Genomic DNA, 20,000 nt, shown 5'->3' on the forward strand with positions numbered 1-20,000 from the left:
CTACTTTAAAGAGTCCTCTCCTGCTGATGTTCAGGTGTATATCAGTATGTAGTATCTCTACTTTAAAGAGTCCTCTCCTGCTGATGTTCAGGTGTATATCAGTATGTAGTATCTCTACTTTAAAGAGTCCTCTCCTGCTCATGTTCAGGTGTATATCAGTATGTAGTGTCTCTACTTTAAAGAGTCCTCTCCTGCTGATGTTCAGGTGTATATCAGTATGTAGTGTCTCTACTTTAAAGAGTCCTCTCCTGCTGATGTTCAGGTGTATATCAGTATGTAGTATCTCTACTTTAAAGAGTCCTCTCCTGCTGATGTTCAGGTGTATATCAGTATGTAGTATCTCTACTTTAAAGAGTCCTCTCCTGCTCATGTTCAGGTGTATATCAGTATGTAGTATCTCTACTTTAAAGAGTCCTTTCCTGCTGATGTTCAGGTGTATATCAGTATGTAGTATCTCTACTTTAAAGAGTCCTCTCCTGCTGATGTTCAGGTGTATATCAGTATGTAGTGTCTCTACTTTAAAGAGTTCTCTCCTGCTGATGTTCAGGTGTATATCAGTATCTAGTGTCTCTACTTTAAAGAGTCCTCTCCTGCTGATGTTCAGGTGTATATCAGTATGTAGTGTCTCTACTTTAAAGAGTCCTCTCCTGCTGATGTTCAGGTGTATATCAGTATGTAGTGTCTCCACTTTAAAGAGTCCTCTCCTGCTGATGTTCAGGTGTATATCAGTATCTAGTGTCTCTACTTTAAAGAGTCCTCTCCTGCTGATGTTCAGGTGTATATCAGTATGTAGTGTCTCTACTTTAAAGAGTCCTCTCCTGCTGATGTTCAGGTGTATATCAGTATGTAGTGTCTCTACTTTAAAGAGTCCTCTCCTGCTGATGTTCAGGTGTATATCAGTATGTAGTGTCTCTACTTTAAAGAGTCCCTCACCCAGAGTGACCACCATGACGGGGATATTGAGTCTCTGTCTCGTGCTCTGCGACAGACGCAGGAAGCCGTACTCCAGAGAATATTCCACGATGTATTCCTCCTGAGGCCAAACTGAAACACAACAGAATATTTATTATTATTAGCTCCACTTATCATAATCCTCAACGTGTTTTTTATAAACCCCCATGTTTGTTTTAAATGTCCCGAGGCTGTCTGTTCTAACTACAACTGCCCTTTTTTATATTACCATATTTTATTCAATATGCTCCTTAGATAACTTTATTTTCTCCTCATAGCATTGTGAAGCTTGAGGTTGTTTTTAAAGTGTGCTTTTTAAATGAAATGTATTATTATTGTTGTTAAAGAGCCTCTGCTGCCCCCTGCTGCCGAGGAGGAGAAACCCCTCTTTACAAACAACTGATGGAAAACTATGGAGGTGGATCTGTCTCAATAATATGTGTGTGAACAGATCAATAGTCTGTGTGTGAACAGATCAATAATATGTGTGTGAACAGATCAATAGTCTGTGTGTGAACAGATCAATAATATGTGTGTGAACAGATCAATAATATGTGTGTACATGTGTAATCTGTGAATACTATAATTGATTTACTAATAACCAAAAAGCATGTGTGGATATCCTAACATTTACAACTCTCCAGACATTTGTTAATCAAGTTTATTGATCTGAATGTTGTGTTTATTGATCTGAATGTTGTGTTAATTGATCTGAAATCTGTGTTAATTGATCTGAATGTTGTGTTAATTGATCTGAATGTTGTGTTAATTGATCTGAATGTTGTGTTTATTGATCTGAATGTTGTGTTTATTGATCTGAATGTTGTGTTTATTGATCTGAAATCTGTGTTTATTGATCTGAATTCTGTGTTAATTGATCTGAAATCTGTGTTTATTGATCTGAATTCTGTGTTTATTGATCTGAATTTTGTGTTAATTGATCTGAATGTTGTGTTTATTGATCTGAATGTTGTGTTTATTGATCTGAATGTTGTGTTAATTGATCTGAATGTTGTGTTAATTGATCTGAAATCTGTGTTTATTGATCTGAATTCTGTGTTAATTGATCTGAAATCTGTGTTTATTGATCTGAATTCTGTGTTAATTGATCTGAAATCTGTGTTTATTGGTCTGAATTCTATGTTAATTGATCTGAAATCTGTGTTCATGGATCTGCTTTTAAACACCGAGACATTTCGCCGGTACCGAAGGAAAATCTACTCGTGTCACCCGGCTGTTGGGGGGGTTATTAATCTGTTCACTTAAATAATATCACTAATGTACATTTCTCAAAGATATTGAAGTTACTGTTATTTTGTACATATTGATTGTTGTGCTTTTATTCATGTCTTAATGTGTGCATATGTATACATGTGTATTATTGATTGTGTATATATAGGATATACATATCTTTATATTTGGGATCGTGGGAAATGATATATTATTATATATATATTTCGATCTCTCCGTCTGTACACACAAACTGAAAAGATTGACAATGAAGTTGACTTTGACTTTGAATATTGAGACGGATCAACCTCCATAGGAAACAACTAAAGAAAAGTCTGGAGGTGATTCTGTCCAGTAGTAGGGGGAGGAGGAGGAGGAGGAGAGTGTGAGGAAGAGGAGGAAGATGAAGAGGAGGATGAAGAGGAGAGGGGGAGGAGGGTTTACCTGCTCTGGTCAACATCTCCAGCTCAGACACCTCCTGCAGCGGCTGCATACCTTTAGTGGTCTGACTGAAAGAGACGTCCTGACTGTCGTTCACTCCTCCTCTTCTTCCTCTCACTCCTCCTCCAATCATAGAGGGCTTCAGGCGAGGCTCCATGTCCAGATCGAACTGCAGAGGAAGTGATCACAACAAGAGTCATTAGAGTAGGTCAGTAAGAGACAGTTGTTCCTGTTTCCACTGCAGCCGGATAATAAAACTGGTTTGTATTTGGAACCAAGAACCGGGCCGAGATCAATAACGGGTCATGGTGACGAATAGGGAGAAGAGAACAACGTTATTATAAGCAGTAGCGCTCAGATTTTATATGGTCACTTTTTATGTATGTATGTTTTTAGGTAAGAGTTGGTAAAGGTCAACAGGAGTCAGCAGGAGTCAACAGGAGTCAGTAGGAGTCAGCAGGAGTCAGTTGGAGTCAGCTGCAGTCAGTTGGAGTCAGTTGGAGTCAGTAGGAGTCAGTAGGAGTCAGCAGGAGTCAGTAGGAGTCAGCTGGAGTCAGCTGGAGTCAGCAGGAGTCAGCAGGAGTCAGCAGGAGTCAGCAGGAGTCAGTAGGAGTCAGCAGGAGTCAGCTGGAGTCAGCAGGAGTCAGCAGGAGTCAGTAGGAGTCAGTAGGAGTCAGGAGGAGTCAGCAGGAGTCAGTAGGAGTCAGCAGGAGTCAGTAGGAGTCAGCAGGAGTCAGCAGGAGTCAGCAGGAGTCAGCAGGAGTCAGCAGGAGTCAGCAGGAGTCAGCTGGAGTCAGCAGGAGTCAGCTGGAGTCAGCAGGAGTTAGCAGGAGTCAGTAGGAGTCAGCAGGAGTCAGTAGGAGTCAGCAGGAGTCAGTAGGAGTCCGCAGGAGTCAGCAGGAGTCAGCAGGAGTCAGTAGGAGTCAGTAGGAGTCCTTGTTGTTTCTCCTCACCTGCACGGAGCTGTTGTCGAACATCTCCAGGGTCATCTCCTCCTCTTCCTCCTCTTCCTCCCCCATTAGCTCTGCCAGGCTCAGCTCCTCCCCCCCCTGCTCCTCCTGCAGCCCACTAGAGGAGTCGTGGTACTGCAGGAGAACCGGAGCGCGCGAGGAGTTCCTCTGGATCTCAACCCGCAGCAGGCCGTCACGAGGCCAGCGCTCCCTCACCGCCTCCAGGCAGTTAATGGGCGAACGAGAGAAGGCGATGTGGATGTAGGCGAGGATGAAGAGGACGAAGAGCGCCTGAAGAGGAGAGATTCAAAATGCAAGGTCATTTGTACATAGCTACAGTGCAGTGTAATCATCAATATTAATCTGTCTTTGTAAGGCAAGTTTATTTATACAGCCCCTTTCAACAAGGCAATTCAAAGACATGAATGATCCTCTGTCTCCGCTGAAGAACCTGTCCCTATCAGTTGTTTCCACTTTAATTGTCTTCTCCATGTTGGTATCTTTGTGTTTTTAACGTATTGCTTTTACCTCTTAGCATATTTAACAATTTGTACGGTGTCCTTGGGTGTCATGAAAGGCGCCTTTAAAGGTCACCTATCATGCTATGTTTAGGCTATAGCATTGGTCTCAGATATATATAAAAAACATGTCTATGAAGTGTTTTGCTCAAAATACCAAACAGATCATTCTAGCCATGCCTCATATCCCTCTATTTCACTTCCTGTTTCTAAAGTGCTGATTTGGGGTATAAAGCTTTAAAGAGGAGGGGTCTGAGCTCATGCGGGACCCGGCAGCTACTGTCTAAACTAAATACTGCCGTGATGAAACGCCATATCATGGATTATCAAGGATTCTCTCTGAAACAGTATGGAGCTCAAAGGCTTTCTCTCTTGCCGGTTATACCACAAGGTGAGTTCCTTTTTATTTCCTGCTTCTTCACACACATGCTCTCCAGTACAGGTTAGCTCTGAGTGTTAGCGATGCTAATGTAAACACCGACCATATTACGTCCAAAACAGACGGGCATTGTTTCTGATAGCAACGTTTCTGATAGGGCCGTGGGTCCACATTTCAGATATTACGTCATATCGGACGCAAATCTGGATCAGCTCCGTTGTTCCCCGTTTTTAGAGATTTGGGTACGGAGGAAAAGAGAGAGGGGTTTATTTTCTGACGCTGCGTGAGTTCCCTGACACACCGGGGTCACATGGTGATGAAGAGAAGACATCAGAAAGTGCATTTTGCATGATAGGTACCCTTTAAATAACATTTATTATTATTATTAAGACACATATTATAAAATAGCATTTAAAAACACAAATTTAAAAGCAAAGATATACAATGGCAGAGATAGTTTTCTTTGACCTCCCTTTCTTTCTACTTTCTCTCTTAACTTGTCCTTTAGTTATTTCAAGTGTTTCACGCTAAACCAACCCCCCTTTGGAAAATTCTAATCTGACCCCACGGTACCGTTTAGTCTTCGTCTAAACTATTCCTCTTTTTTAATTGCACATTAGTTAAGTTTACCTTGACTTTCTAGGACATATCACAGAGAATTGATATCACACAGCAGCATACAGTTACCAGTTACAAAGAAACAGAAAATAGCATTAAAGTAGTAGACATTAAAAATACATTTAGATTAAAGGTACAACGATGACATTTTGAATTAAAAGGAGGATAATGCAAATTCACGATCAGTGTAGATATATCAATGAAAATCTTAGGCTCCTCCAACAGAGCAACACAATAAAACAGATAAAATAGTGCAAGTAAATACAAATAAAATAGACATAGTGCAAGGAGAGTCTATATACAAGTAATTGGAATATGGTACATCAGATAAAGAATGAGGAGGAGGAGGAGGAGGAGGATGAGGAGGAAGAGGAGAGGGGAGTTAATGCTGTTTCATTCAAGCCCCCAGGAAGCGCGCCAGACTACAGCTTCCGTATCAGTCCGTGGCGTCACCCGGCCCAGAAAGACTTTTCCCCATTGACTAACATTGGGAAAGAGATGTCTGTAAATCAGAGGATACATTTTTTAACTAAATAAACTTCCCAGGATGAACTATGTTATAGCCCTTATTAGAATCATTCAGTCCTTAAAGTTGTGAGCGCACATACGGGTTCTTCTGCTCTGACAGTCAGGCATGCTGGGTAATCTGTGACGTTTCGCTCTCTCAAAAGTTGGGCCATTTTGCCTTCATGAGCCAATGAGCAGCTCTCATAGGAAAGAACGAGACCCCGCCTCCCACGCTGTATCCAGTTCTTCCATGGTTTCATTTCATTACTCAGTGTTTGCAGAGAAAAGCCTGCTCTTAATCTGAAGGAGCAACAAACACCATAAACCCGCTCGTTTTAATCCTCATCCCTGATTCAGATTACACACCTGCTTGATGACGGGGACAATGAGCTGCTGCTGTTCTCCACACAGAGAACTCACCTCATGTTACATATCATCTTTATATACATTACATAAAGAGAGAGGCAGTGGACTTTTTCTAAAGCACAGCAGGAGCCAGCAGGAGCCAGCAGGAGCCAGCAGGAGCCAGCAGGAGCCAGCAGGAGCCAGCAGGAGCCAGCAGGAGCCAGCAGGAGCCAGCAGGAGCCAGCAGGAGCCAGCAGGAGCCAGCAGGAGCCAGCAGGAGCCAGCAGGAGCCAGCAGGAGCCAGCAGGAGCCAGCAGGAGCCAGCAGGAGCCAGCAGGAGCCAGCAGGAGCCAGCAGGAGCCAGTAATGGCGCATTTCCACTACACGGCCTCGCACGGCCCCGCTCGGTATGGCTAGGCCTCGTTAGGACTGGCTCACTTTATGGCGCATTTCCATTACAGTTTAGGAACTGGGGCAGTATCTATAGTAACGCAGTGTAGGCGGAGCCGTGACGTCATCTTCAATGAGAACCCCAGAAAAACAACACAGCCGTTAGCTGTTAGCACTCAGAGCTCACAGCTCCTCATATCTGTTCAGAAACTAGACACAAGTTAAACAAGTACAAACCACAGACTGTCTGTGTCATGGAGAATACAGTCGCTGCTTTATTTATGTCTGTATAGGCCGTTGTTGTGAGTGTGGACGGTCGGAGCATATACTGCGTTAGCTTAGCCAATCTCCATTTAGAAAACACGCATTTTAAAAGGTGTTTCGCCTGCCGTCTGTCTGCAGACTTGTCAAAGCATTAATTCATGGTTTTTACTAACCGGTATCAGTATGTTGTTACTTCGGCATCATTTTGAAACGTGTATTACAATTAAATCACGGTCAAATATGTCCATCTTGTTGTAGTTGTAGCCCTCTTGCCAGCGATGCTCTCTCTAGTTTAGCATACTCAGCCCGACTCAGCCTCGTTGTCTCTGGCCCTAGACCCACGATTTTATGAGGCCAGAAAAACTGTGAATTAGGACCCGCCGGCCGGTACTAGGCCAAGTGGAAACGCAACCAAAGACGGGCCGCTGACGTCACAGCCCTCTTAAACGGGGCTCCGCGCTGTAGTGGAAACGCGCCATAAGAGTCAGCTGAAGCTTTATATAGCGGTGCAGGGATGACTTATGTTTGTAGGCCGACCCTGAAGGAAGCTGCTGGTTCCCTCGACAAAAAAGCAACGGGATTTCTCCAGAGGATTTTGGAATATTGTAAAAAATAAGATCTGTGCAAAACGAACCCGTTTGTTCAGCCGGATAATCTCCACATGTCTACTTTTATAATGTTCTAATCATAACTCTAATGTCCAGAAGCAAAATGCTAACGTTATGCTATAAAGGAACTACAGGCGAGTCCAGCAGCACGACTTCAACGTCACGCCAACTTCAGATCCATATTCAAACACACAGATTCTAAATGGAACGAGTTGAAGCGTTTGTTTGAACAGTTAGCAGGAGGCAGGTACTTGCTTTCAAGCAGAACAGGGCAAACTAACTTAGAGGAGTGTTTACGTGTTCGGCGTAATGACGTACAACGTCCTCCACAACTTCTGTAGTCCTATTCAGCCACTTGGTAACAACCATCGTTTTTCAGACACGTCAACTCTTCAGAAATCACCAGTGGGGTCACTGCTGATGGATTTAATGTCCTAGAACAAAACGTGATCCGTCTCTTCAATGTGTCTCAACCACAGACCTTATTTACAGATAGTTTCCTAAACCCTATGGAGAGATCCCATTGGCTCTGAGACCAGGGAACAGGAAGTGATAAAATGCTGACTCACTTCCGGGTTTTAGGACTCGTCACTGCACCTCTCTATTGATCGTTATTATAACAACATAAGTACTGTAAATAAAATATACACTGTTTACACAATAACTTTTTACCGTCACACATACATGTAAATATATTTAATATGTATATATGACCCAAATATGTATGTATGTTCATTTTTCATTTGTTTCTTATTTTAAAAGTTACTTAAATGTATATCATTTATTCATCTTTAATCTTGAGTGAATCTGTGCCGTCCTGTTTTTCATTCTCACCCTGTTGCTGTTTGAACTACTGAATTTCCTCACGGGGATTAATAAAGCTCCACCTTATCTTATTATTACTTAAATACAGTTTTATTTACACGATGTACATGTAGTCACTGACTGGACACCACTGGACGTCAGTGAGAACCATCACAACCTCGCTGTAACGGCAAACATGATCCAATGTTCTGCACTCCCTCTTAACCCTTGTGTTAAAAGCTCTCTACGTTCATGGTGTTCTCATGATTTATCTCAGTCCAAAACACTCCAAAATAATAAATATCATCCAATATTGTTTTAACTACGTCATCACTAAATTATTATGCATTCACAACCTCACAATCCTGTTGTCATTGTATTATTTACGGCACCATAACACATATTCTTAAGTAGAAAATGGGATTAAATTCACTCATTATATTCCCTATAGTGAAGACAGTGGATAATTATGTTATCTGACTGTAATAGACTAATATTAGAATACAACCCCCCCCCCAAAACATTTTTACAACTTCATATTATTAACTATAATTCCAATAAAAAAAACCTAGAGGGTAGTTATTATATAATTGTAACTTGAAACGGGTCACGTTATACAGAGGGGGGTCACAGTATGAGTACTACCATACGAGTGTATCTACATTATACAGAGGGGGGTCACAGTGTGAGTACTACCATACGAGTGTATCTACATTATACAGAGGGGGGTCACAGTGTGAGTACTACCATACGAGTGTATCTACATTATACAGAGGGGGGTCACAGTGCGAGTACTACCATACGAGTGTATCTACATTATACAGAGGGGGGTCACAGTATGAGTACTACCATACGAGTATATCTACATTATACAGAGGGGGGTCACAGTGTGAGTACTACCATACGAGTGTATCTACATTATACAGAGGGGGGTCACAGTGTGAGTACTACCATACGAGTATATCTACATTATACAGAGGGGGGTCACAGTATGAGTACTACCATACGAGTGTATCTACATTATACAGAGGGGGGTCACAGTGTGACCTTACCACAAAACATCAGAGACTGCATTGACCTCCCCACCTTCAAAACACACCTCTTCAGACTGGCTTTTAATGCGTGAATAATGGTGTGTTTTTATATTTTATTTCCTTTTTAATCGACTGTAAAGTGTCTTTGAGCACCTGAAAAAGCGCTTAGAAATTAAATGTATTATTATTATGTGTAGTGTAGCACACATTAAACAGAGGGGAATCACAGCGGCGTTGTCGATGCTTTTGCTAAGAGTCGGAGAATCGTCAGACTTTATGCCAATCATTCAGAAAACGTGTTAAATAAAGTTAAACCCCTCTGATTTCTCTTTGCAGTTCGCCATGCCTTTCTTTATTGAAACACCACATGTGTATTTGTTTAAATCTCCAGCCATAATCCAAGTAAATAATAGTATTTTAAACATATTATTAAAGTGCATCTATCATGCTATTTTTAGGCAATAGCATAGGTCTCAGATATATAACAATATATAAAAAACATGTCTATGAAGTGTTTTGCTCCAAATACCAAACAGATCACCCATTCTAGCCATGCCTCATATCCCTCTATTTCACTTCCTGTTTCTAAAGTGCTGATTTGGGGTATAAAGCTTTAAAAAGGAGGGGTCTGAGCTCATGCGGGACCCGGCAGCTACTGTCTAAACTAAATACTGCCGTGATGAAACACCATATCATGGATTATCAAGGATTCTCTCTGAAACAGTATGGAGCTCAAAGGCTTTCTCTCTTGCCGGTTATACCACAAGGTGAGTTCCTTTTTATTTCCTGCTTCTTCACACACATGCTCTCCAGTACAGGTTAGCTCTGAGTGTTAGCAATGCTAATGTAAACACCGACCATATTACGTCCAAAACAGTCGGGCATTGTTTCTAGGGTTGCAAAGGGGCGGAACATTTCCCAGCTTAACTTCCCATGGAAATTTACCGGTAAATTTCCGGAAAGTTTCTGGTAAATTTCCATGGGAAGTTAAGCTGGGGAATTTTGGAAATACTCCATATTTGAAATACATTTATTTATTTAAGTTTTCCGCACACTCGCGGGAATATCTCCGCGAGCGAGCTTAAAGGTAGGGTAGGTAAGTTTGAGAAACCGGCTCGAGATCGCAAGAATTTGAAAATACACAACCGGAGAAAATCTGCCACTTCCTCACAGAGCCCCTCCTCCAACACACACAAACGCGCACATGACCAATGAGGGCACGAGATAAGTTTGTGCACAGATGGAAGGCTGACAGGCAGGTAGGCCATCCAGTTATTTTAGCCGGGCCGGCTCAGATGATTGGTCGTGCTTTTCACAGTACTACAGCTTCCACAGATGATATTTCTTTATGGATTTTTTGTCAAAGCACTTCAGATATTCATTGCTATCGGGATGTTAAGAGCATTCCATGGAATATAACAAAAAGTGTATCTCCAGCCGGTTTCTCAAACTTACCTACCCTACCTTTAAGTTTCACTTTCGATTGCATGATATAGCCCAGCGCAACACCTTCGTCACACATGTTGCCACTTGTATTTTCCATTGTATCGCCATTTTCAGGCGATTTGTAATCTGTTCTAGAAAAACGATGTGTTTTTGGATATTTGGGGAGTTAGGTGGTCCACGAGCGTTTTTTTTATTGGTTAAGTGGTCCTTGGTATGAAAAAGTTTGAGAAACACTGTACTAGATACATGTGATATTTGCAATTTAAAAATTAAATACATATATTACCCCATAATATCATCAAAACTTACTTCACTTTGTGTAGTTCACAGGCTCAAATGTGTGGCTTTATTTGTCTTGTGCTTTGGGCTCAAAAGTGTGATCCAGTCTTCTAGAAATCATCTGTGCATGTGATGGAGGAATGCACAGTGCCTGTAGGGGGTGTGGTCTCAATAGCCATGCAGTAAGCAGTGTGCTATGGCATGAATATTCAAGTGTACTTGAATGGCATCGGAAATATACTTTCCACAACTATATTTAAGTTCCCTATGAAGAGCCAACCTTCAATTCAGAAAATTCCCAGTTTATTCCCATGGAAAGTTTCCATCTTTGAAAATTCCCGGAATTTTGCAACCCTAATTGTTTCTGATAGCAACGTCTCTGATAGGGCCGTGGGTGTAAAGCCAGCCTACATTTCCGATATGACGTCATATCGGACACAAATCTGGATCAGCTCCGTTGTTCCCCCGTTTTTAGAGATTTGGGTACGGAGGAGAAGAGAGAGGGTTTTATTTTCTGACGCTGCGTGAGTTCCCTGACACCCGGGGAACACATGTTGATGTATAAAAGACATCAAAAAGTGCATTTTGCATGATAGGTCCCCTTTAAGATAAGTCGTTTATTAATCCCAATTTGGGAAATGTTTGCGTTGCAGCGGCATAAAAAACCACAAAACAGAAGAAGGCATTGCTCATAAGTAGAAATTAAAGATTAGAAATAAACAATACTAGAATTGAAACATCTCAAAATAGAATTAAAGCAACATTAAAAAGTGAGAATATACAATAGGCCGTGAAGATAAAAAAAATCTATAAACTCTCACAATAAAACACTATTGAAGGGCTTTATTGTGATTAAATGTTTTAATCAACTGACAGCACAAGCTTATATATTTATTGGTTTCTCACCTTGAGAAGGACGAAGAACTCGAAGACTCTCCTGAAGGACGGAGGGAACAGCCGGGCGTACGTGACGGCCATCTTGAAGAAAAGGGCGTGGAAGAGGCGGTCCCGGACGTTGATGAGGGGGTTCTGGTTGATGTTGGGGTTGCGGATCCTGTTGGGCCCCATGTTGTTGTTATTGTTGTTGTTTAGGGGGACGTTGTTGTTGGCCTGGTTGTCAGACATGATCTCTGTCTCTGAATGATTCTGCTCACACTGCAAAAACTAACACCTGGGTCTAGGTGAGCATTGCGGCTGGCAGGAGTCCTCAGAGTGAAGGTCAAACTCTGACCTCAGATCAGCTGATGGAGTCACAGCCCGATGAGAGCCAGTGGACTCAACCTCTCCACAGACACTAAAAACGACCAAAACAAGCGTTGATATATTATTAAACATTTCAGATATTTATCTTCTGAAACAGAAACCTGCTTTGATAGACATTGTAAAGTAACACATGAGGGTGAGAATGCTACCAGTATCACCTGTTATTGTGTGTGATGCTAACTGTATTACCTGTTATTGTGTATAATAATAACAATAATAATTCCTTATATTTATGATAGCGCTTTTCAATGACTCAAAGCGCTTTACAGATACACATTACACATACATATCATACATACATGTGATGGTCATGTACTGTACTGTCTGGCAATACCCACAGGATCAGGTGAAGTGTCTTGCTAGCTTTATCACCTGTTAATGTGTGTGATGCTAACTGTATTACCTGTAATTGCGTATGATGCTAGCTTTATTACTTGTTATTGTGTATGATGGTAACAGAATTACCTGTAATTGTGTATGATGGTAACAGTATTACCTGTAATTGTGTATGATGCTAGCTTTATTACCTACCAATGTGTGAGTAAATGCTAACATTAGAACCTGTTTTTGACTGTGTGGATGCCAACAATATAACCAGTTATAGTCTCTATGTATGGACTGACATTATTACCTGTTAATATGTGTGAATGCTAACATTATTACCTGTTATTGCCTCTGTGAATGCTAAAATGTTACAGGTTATTTTCTGTGTTTGAAAGCTAACGTTACTACCTGTTTTTGACTGTAAATACTAAACGTATGACCTATAATTGTCTCTATATGGATGCTAACATTATTACCTGTTATTGTGTATGATGCCCACATTATAGCCTGTTATTATGTGCGAGTGCTAAATGTATAACCTGTTATTGCCTCTGTGAATGGTAACATTTTCCATGTTATTTTCTGTGTTTGAAGGCTAACATTACTACCTGTTTTGACTGTGTATGCTAACCGTATTACCTATAATTGTCTCTCTGTGTATGCTAACATTATTACCTGTTATTGTGTATTATACTAACATTATTACCTGTTATTGCCTCTGTGAATGTTAACATGTTACATATTATTTTCTGTGTTTGAAAGATAACATTACTACCTGTTTCTGACTGTGTATGCTAACCGTATTACCTAGAATTGTCTCTATGTGGATGCTAACATTATACGCTGTTATTCTCTGTGTGTATGCTAACATTTTCCCTTGTATTGACTGCTTACATTACTCGACATTATGACCTGTTATTGTGTGTGTTTGAATGCTTACCTTATTAACTGTTTTTGACTGTGTATGCTAACCGTATTACCTATATGTGTCTCTATGTGGATGCTAGCATTATAACCAGTTATTGAGTTGCCTGTTGTTGTGTGTAAATAAACTAACATTATTACCTGGTGTTGTTGTTGTTGTGTCTGTTGAGTTAATCCATGCTAACGGCTGCTCTCCGTTTTCATCAAACAGAGAAACGCAGATGCTAACCGGTTAGCTTGTTAGCTCCGTTAGCTAACGTTACACAGGAAGATAACGCTAAAGAAGCTAACCTAGCAGCTAACACTAGTTTAACTGATAAAGAGCCGCGGCGTTAGCTCGCAGTTAACATCTCCCGGACTCTGTGTGGAGTCATTGTAGTTTATTAGTTTAATTTGTAAGACTTGAGGCGGTTACAGTGTAAGCTAACGAAGCTAACAGAGCTAACGAAGCTAACTGGAGACTGACGGGACAACAACCAGACCGGAAATACAGATCCTGCGCGAGGGCGCGTTCTACCCGAGTAATGACTGCCAGGTGCTTTTTCAGTTTATTATAAAAATCAAAAAATAATAATATATACAAATAATAAAACAATGACATGTGTCTCATACATACAGATAAACATTACCCATTGAGAGCACACTTTGACAAACTCCTGCAGTCTATTATATCCCCTTTACACCTAGAGCCTGTGCTTCAAAGTATTGTTGAATTATATATAAGCAAATATTTTAAGGGTTTTAATCGTGGAAATTAAAGTATGTTTTGTTGTTATGATCAGGACGTGAGTTTTCTTACATTTTATTAATATATTGTATTTTCACTGCAGTTTTGGTACGGACAGAGGCAGCAGCCAGGGCGCCTTACCCCCGAGTACTGACTGCAAGGTGCATCACAGCTACTATACTGAAATAAAAGTTAAATATATGTATAATACATAATACAACGACAAAGGAATACACAGTGTATCCAATGTCTTTTAGTTGTTCCTATAGCACGCATAGTAGATCGGGTTGAGTTGGTTAAGATTTAAAATCATTATTTACAATATTTTCACAAAAGGACATCCCAGTTACTTTTCTAAGTGAGGCAGTAGAGGAACAACCTTTATATTCAGTAAAACATTAATGTAACAGGTAAAACAGTGGCACTATCTGTGATGTGATCATAGACTATATATGGATGTGATTAATTACATTGAACACTTGTTTGCTAACATGAGTGTTTGTGTTAAGCCTTGAGGATTTTCAGGCGAATGTATTGTCATACTTGTCAATCTGGAGAAGGTGGCGGAGGGGAGGACGAGAAGGAAGCTGGACTGTATCCTCCCCCCCCCCCCCCATGCAGATCTAGTGAAGATGAGGGTGGATGGAGGGCTGCACAACCAGGGGTTAACCCTGTAACCCATTAACAGTAACCAGTACTGTACATACAGAAACCCTGCACTGTTTGCACAAAGACCTGCACTCACATCTGCACACTTACATGTAAATACATTTTTCACAGATATTGAAGTGACTGTTATTTTGTTTGTATTGATTGTTGTGGTTTTATTTATGTCTTTAATGTGTGAATATGTATAAATGTGTGTGTTGATGTTTGTATAGGACCGGTATATGCATATATTTATATAATTGTATTTTGTATTCTGGATTGTGGGAAACGGTATTTCGATCTCTCTGTCTGTACACACAAACTGAAATATTGACAATAAAGTTGACTTTGACTTTGAAGTATGGAATGATCCCAACCCAAATATGTATCTTAACAGTTACTATATAATATTTTGGTATCCACTGTATTCATTGTAACATGTCTAATATATGTAATATATGTGATGTAAAGCGCTTTGAGCATTTGGAAAAGCGCTAAATAAATGTAATGAATTATTATTATTATTATTATTGTTTACCTTGTGTACTTTCCTATTTTTCACTCTCTGTTGCTGCTTTAACTCCTTATTTCCCCACGGGGATAAATAAAGGTCCATCTTATTTTTTGCATTACAAGATTCTGGCTTGGATTGTATGGCAGCAATAAACTTTCCTATTATATGAATCTGATGAGTATTTTTCTGCGAAGCCTGTAAGACTGCGCTGAGGGAAACACAGCGAGTATTTCAGGCTGTCCTGTCCGCGCCATGTTTAAAACACAGAGACTTTAATCTAATGGGGAGAGAAAATTACTCAACAGATCATTAAAATAACATAAAATATTAACAACAGGTCCAACACGGGATTAAAATAATCCCATGGTATTTTATTACAGTTCATTATAATGTTTTACAGACAGGCATTTGTGGAGACAGCTCTGTGAGCGGCGGGGTCCTCAGACGTTGTGGAGTAAACGGTTTGTTTGTTAAACAGAAATCCGATTTTTAATGATTTATTTAATATAATCTGATGAATTACGAGAACTGATTTATATGTATTATATATATTTATTTAAAGGGCTTCTTTGTGAGGACAGCGGATTTATTATAACTTCATCTGAGACTCTGGAGCTGAGATAAACTGAGGTGAGCTAACGTTAGCATCAAAATATAGTGAAAGTAGCGACAGTAAAAGTATTCATTGTGCAGATTGGTCCATTTCAGAATAATATATATGATATGTTTTATAATGATTGATCATGAAAGTGTTCTCAAAGCTGGTAAAGGTGCAGCTAGTTTGAATGACTTTGTATACTGCAGGGTAGCTTGTGGATTTACTCCAGGTGGAACTAAAGTCTGATTTAACACTTGATTATATTTCACATCATTCATCCACATCTGTGAAGTAACTAAAGGTATTAAATACATGTAGTGGAGTAAAAGTACACCATTTACCTCTGAACTGTAGAGGAGTAGAGTAGGTGTAGTATTATTTACTTGCACTATTTTATCTGTGTTATTGTGTTGCACTGTTGTCATATCTACACTGTAGCTATGTACACATGACAATAACATCCTTGAATCTTGAATATATAAGTACAGAGTAGCATAACATTGAAATACTCAAGTAAAGTACAAGTACCTCAGAATTCTTCTTAAGTACAGTATTTGAGTAAATGTACTTTGTTACTTTTATTTTTACTTTTGGTACTTTCACTATATTTTGATGAGAATACTTTTCTACTTTTACTTGAGGAACATTTTGAATGCAGGACTTTTACTGAAACAGAGTATTCCTACACTCTGGTACTTCTACTTTTACTCCAGTACAAGATCTGGGTACTTCTACTTTTACTCAAGTACAAGATCTGAGTACTTCTACTTTTACTCAAGAACAAGGTCTGAGTACTTCTACTTTTACTCAAGTATAATATCTGAGTACTTCTACTTTTACTCAAGTATAAGATATGAGTACTTCTACTTTTACTCAAGTACAAGATCTGGGTACTTCTACTTTTACTAAAGTACAAGATCTGAGTACTTCTACTTTTACTCAAGTACAAGATCTGGGTACTTCTACTTTTACTCAAGTATAATATCTGAGTACTTCTACTTTTACTCAAGTATAAGATATGAGTACTTCTACTTTTACTCAAGTACAAGATCTGGGTACTTCTACTTTTACTCAAGTACAATATCTGAGTACTTCTACTTTTACTCAAGAACAAGGTCTGAGTACTTCTACTTTTACTCAAGTATAATATCTGAGTACTTCTACTTTTACTCAAGTATAAGATATGAGTACTTCTACTTTTACTCAAGTACAAGATCTGGGTACTTCTACTTTTACTAAAGTACAAGATCTGAGTACTTCTACTTTTACTCAAGTACAAGATCTGAGTACTTCTACTTTTACTCAAGAACAAGGTCTGAGTACTTCTACTTTTACTCAAGTATAAGATCTGAGTACTTCTACTTTTACTCAAGTATAAGATCTGAGTACTTCTACTTTTACTCAAGTATAAGATCTGAGTACTTCTACTTTTACTCAAGTACAAGGTCTGAGTACTTCTACTTTTACTCAAGTACAAGATCTGAGTACTTTTACTCAAGTACAAGATCTGAGTACTTCTACTTTTACTCAAGTACAAGGTCTGAGTATTTCTACTTTTACTCAAGTACAAGATCTGAGTACTTCTACTTTTACTCAAGTACAAGATCTGAGTACTTCTACTTTTACTCAAGTATAAGATCTGAGTACTTCTACTTTTACTCAAGCACAAGGTCTGAGTACTTCTACTTTTACTCAAGCACAAGGTCTGAGTACTTCTACTTTTACTGAAGTACAAGATCTGAGTACTTCTACTTTTACTCAAGCACAAGATCTGAGTACTTCTACTTTTACTCAAGCACAAGATCTGAGTACTTCCACCTTTAAGATCTGAGTTCTTGTTCCTCCTCAGATGGAGCTGGCCTATGTGTGTGACTGGGAGAAGCGTCCTCAGAACTCTCACTGCCCCTCCATCCCTCTGGTCTGCTCCTGGAGCTGCAGGAACCTCCTGGCCTTCAGCACGGACATGAAGGGGGAGGACGAGGACAAGGGTACACACACACACACACACACACACACACACACACACACACACACACACACACACACACACACACACACACACACACACACACACACACACACACACACACACACACCACACACACACACACACACACACACACACACACACACACACACACACACACACACACACACACACACACACACACACACACACACACACACACACATCTCACGCTCAGCCTATTCTATTCTACTTGTATATAGTTAACGTCTCCTGCATCACTTTCATATTGGTCTGGCAACATTCTCTTGCACAATGCTTATTGTTTTATGTCTTATATATATTTATATATCTTTATGTTGCATTGTTGGAGGAGCATGGGACTTAAGAGTTTCATTGCATATCTACACTTTAGCTACTGTGCACGTGATAACGCCTTTGAACCCTTTGAACACACTGCAGACACAGAATTTACACTACAGATGACAAGTACTTTGGTAACAACATAACTGTGTGTGTGTGTGTGTGTGTGTGTGTGTGTGTGTGTGTGTGTGTGTGTGTGTGTGTGTGTGTGTGTGTGTGTGTGTGTGTGTGTGTGTGTGTGTGTGTGTGTGTGTGTGTGTGTGTGTGTGTGTGTGTGTGTGTGTGTGTGTGTGTGTGTGTGTGTGTGTGTGTGTGTGTGTGTGTGTGTGTGTGTGAAGTTAGTCACATGATCCACATCATCGACACGGAGCATCCCTGGGACGTTTACTCCATCAACTCGGGACACACTGAGGTCATTTCCTGTTTGGAATGGGACCAATCAGGTGAGAGCTTATAACATGGAATATTTTACATTAAGTGGAGTTGTGTAGTTTCCTAGTAATATGTAATGTATTGGTGTTGTATTCCCTCTAGGCATGTGTCAGTCATACATGTGTCATAAACTGACTTTTTATCCAGCCTAACTTCTTTACATCCTTGTGCTGTTAGTGTTGAGACGTCTGGGTCTGAAGCTATCAGAGCTAACATTAGCAGCAGCCGAACAGAAACTCAGATTTGAACCTCAGACTGAAACTGTATTTATTAGTTGTGTGTGTGTGTGTGTGTGTAGGCTCTAAGCTCCTCTCAGCAGACGGTGACGGTCAGATTAAGTGCTGGGCGATGTCAGATCACCTGGTGAACAGCTGGGAGTGTCTCCACTGCAGCTCTCTGGACGGAGACCCCATCGTGGCCCTCAGCTGGCTGCACAACGGGGTCAAACTAGCCCTGCACGTCGAGATGGTAACACACACACACACACACACACACACACTGATATATGTATGTGGTGGAAATTCCACAAGGTGTTCATTTGCCAGCCCTAATTTATATATATCATTTTTTTAATATATAACACTTGTGAGAGTTATAAAAGTCAGATATTGCATATATTTCAGATAGCCCTCTACAGTCGGACATTAAACTTAAAAAAAACCTGACTTCCAGCGTTTCTGGACACACACACAGGCCGACAGAGACTCTTTCATTTGAATGTCTCCTAACCCTTTCCATCTTCCTCCCTCCTGTCTCCTCTCCTTCAGTCCGGCTCCACTAACTTCGGGGAGAAGTTTTCCCGGGTGAAGTTCTCCCCGTCGCTGACCCTGTTTGGGGGGAAGCCGATGGAGGGCTGGCTGGCGGTGACGGTGAGCGGCCTGGTGTCCGTGTCTCTGCTGAAGCCGGGCGGCGCCCTGCTGACGGCCAGCGAGAGCCTCTGCAGGCTGAGGGGGAGGGTGGCGTTAGCAGACATCGCCTTCACCGGGGGGGGCAACATCGTGGTGGCTGCGACCGATGGAAGCAGCTCCTCGCCCGTACAGTTCTACAAGGTCAGTGTGTTGGGAGAACACAGAGAGGGCAAAAGTACACATCCTTTACTCAAGTAGAAGTATACACATCCTTTACTCAAGTAGAAGTACAGATACTCATGTTTAAAAATACTCTGGTGAAAGTAGAAGTACTGACTAAACTTCTTTACTCAAGTGAAAGTAAAGAGGCTTTGAAATGTACTTCAGTAAAAAGTACCCATAACTAGCAGCTGTTTTAAAGAGTACCTGACCTCCCTTTATATTAATAGAACAATAATGTCATTGTTAGCTAATGAATGTTTCCATGCTGAACAACGGCAACATGACAACGTTTTCATTGGTCCCTCTTCTTTAGAGAAGACCAGGAAATGATGGATACACGGATCGTGTTCAAATCAATAGGCACGCAATGACTCTAAATAATAATGATCACGCCACCAAACACACAT

General features: G+C 40.5%; 2 protein-coding genes across 4 annotated transcripts in view; one reads left to right on the plus strand and one right to left on the minus strand.

The window, feature by feature from the left end:
* Window positions 1–13,751, minus strand: part of tmem259 (transmembrane protein 259) — a 27,659-nt gene extending 13,908 nt beyond the window's left edge. The window contains exons 1-5 of one of the 2 annotated variants that reach the window (XM_034136169.1): window positions 13,417–13,751; window positions 11,671–12,058; window positions 3,576–3,863; window positions 2,677–2,791; window positions 934–1,044 (exon numbers count right to left, since the gene is read on the minus strand). In XM_034136169.1, the coding sequence (XP_033992060.1) occupies window positions 934–1,044; window positions 2,677–2,791; window positions 3,576–3,863; window positions 11,671–11,889 (733 nt within the window). In that variant the 5' untranslated portion in view covers window positions 11,890–12,058; window positions 13,417–13,751. Of the gene's footprint in view, window positions 1–933; window positions 1,045–2,625; window positions 2,792–3,575; window positions 3,864–11,670; window positions 12,059–13,416 lie in introns of both variants that reach the window. The other variant, XM_034136168.1, reaches the window with a different exon arrangement.
* Window positions 13,752–15,592: 1,841 nt separating this feature from the next.
* The window catches only part of med16 (mediator complex subunit 16), a 24,554-nt gene continuing 20,146 nt past the window's right edge, over window positions 15,593–20,000 (plus strand). For both annotated transcript variants that reach the window (XM_034136204.1, XM_034136206.1), the window contains exons 1-6: window positions 15,593–15,625; window positions 15,727–15,794; window positions 17,612–17,750; window positions 18,430–18,534; window positions 18,822–18,991; window positions 19,291–19,572. In XM_034136204.1, the coding sequence (XP_033992095.1) occupies window positions 17,612–17,750; window positions 18,430–18,534; window positions 18,822–18,991; window positions 19,291–19,572 (696 nt within the window). In that variant the 5' untranslated portion in view covers window positions 15,593–15,625; window positions 15,727–15,794. The remainder of the gene's footprint in view (window positions 15,626–15,726; window positions 15,795–17,611; window positions 17,751–18,429; window positions 18,535–18,821; window positions 18,992–19,290; window positions 19,573–20,000) is intronic.

This window comes from Trematomus bernacchii, unplaced genomic scaffold (assembly GCF_902827165.1).
Source record: "Trematomus bernacchii unplaced genomic scaffold, fTreBer1.1, whole genome shotgun sequence".
In the NCBI taxonomy this organism is placed as follows: Eukaryota; Metazoa; Chordata; class Actinopteri; order Perciformes; family Nototheniidae; genus Trematomus; species Trematomus bernacchii.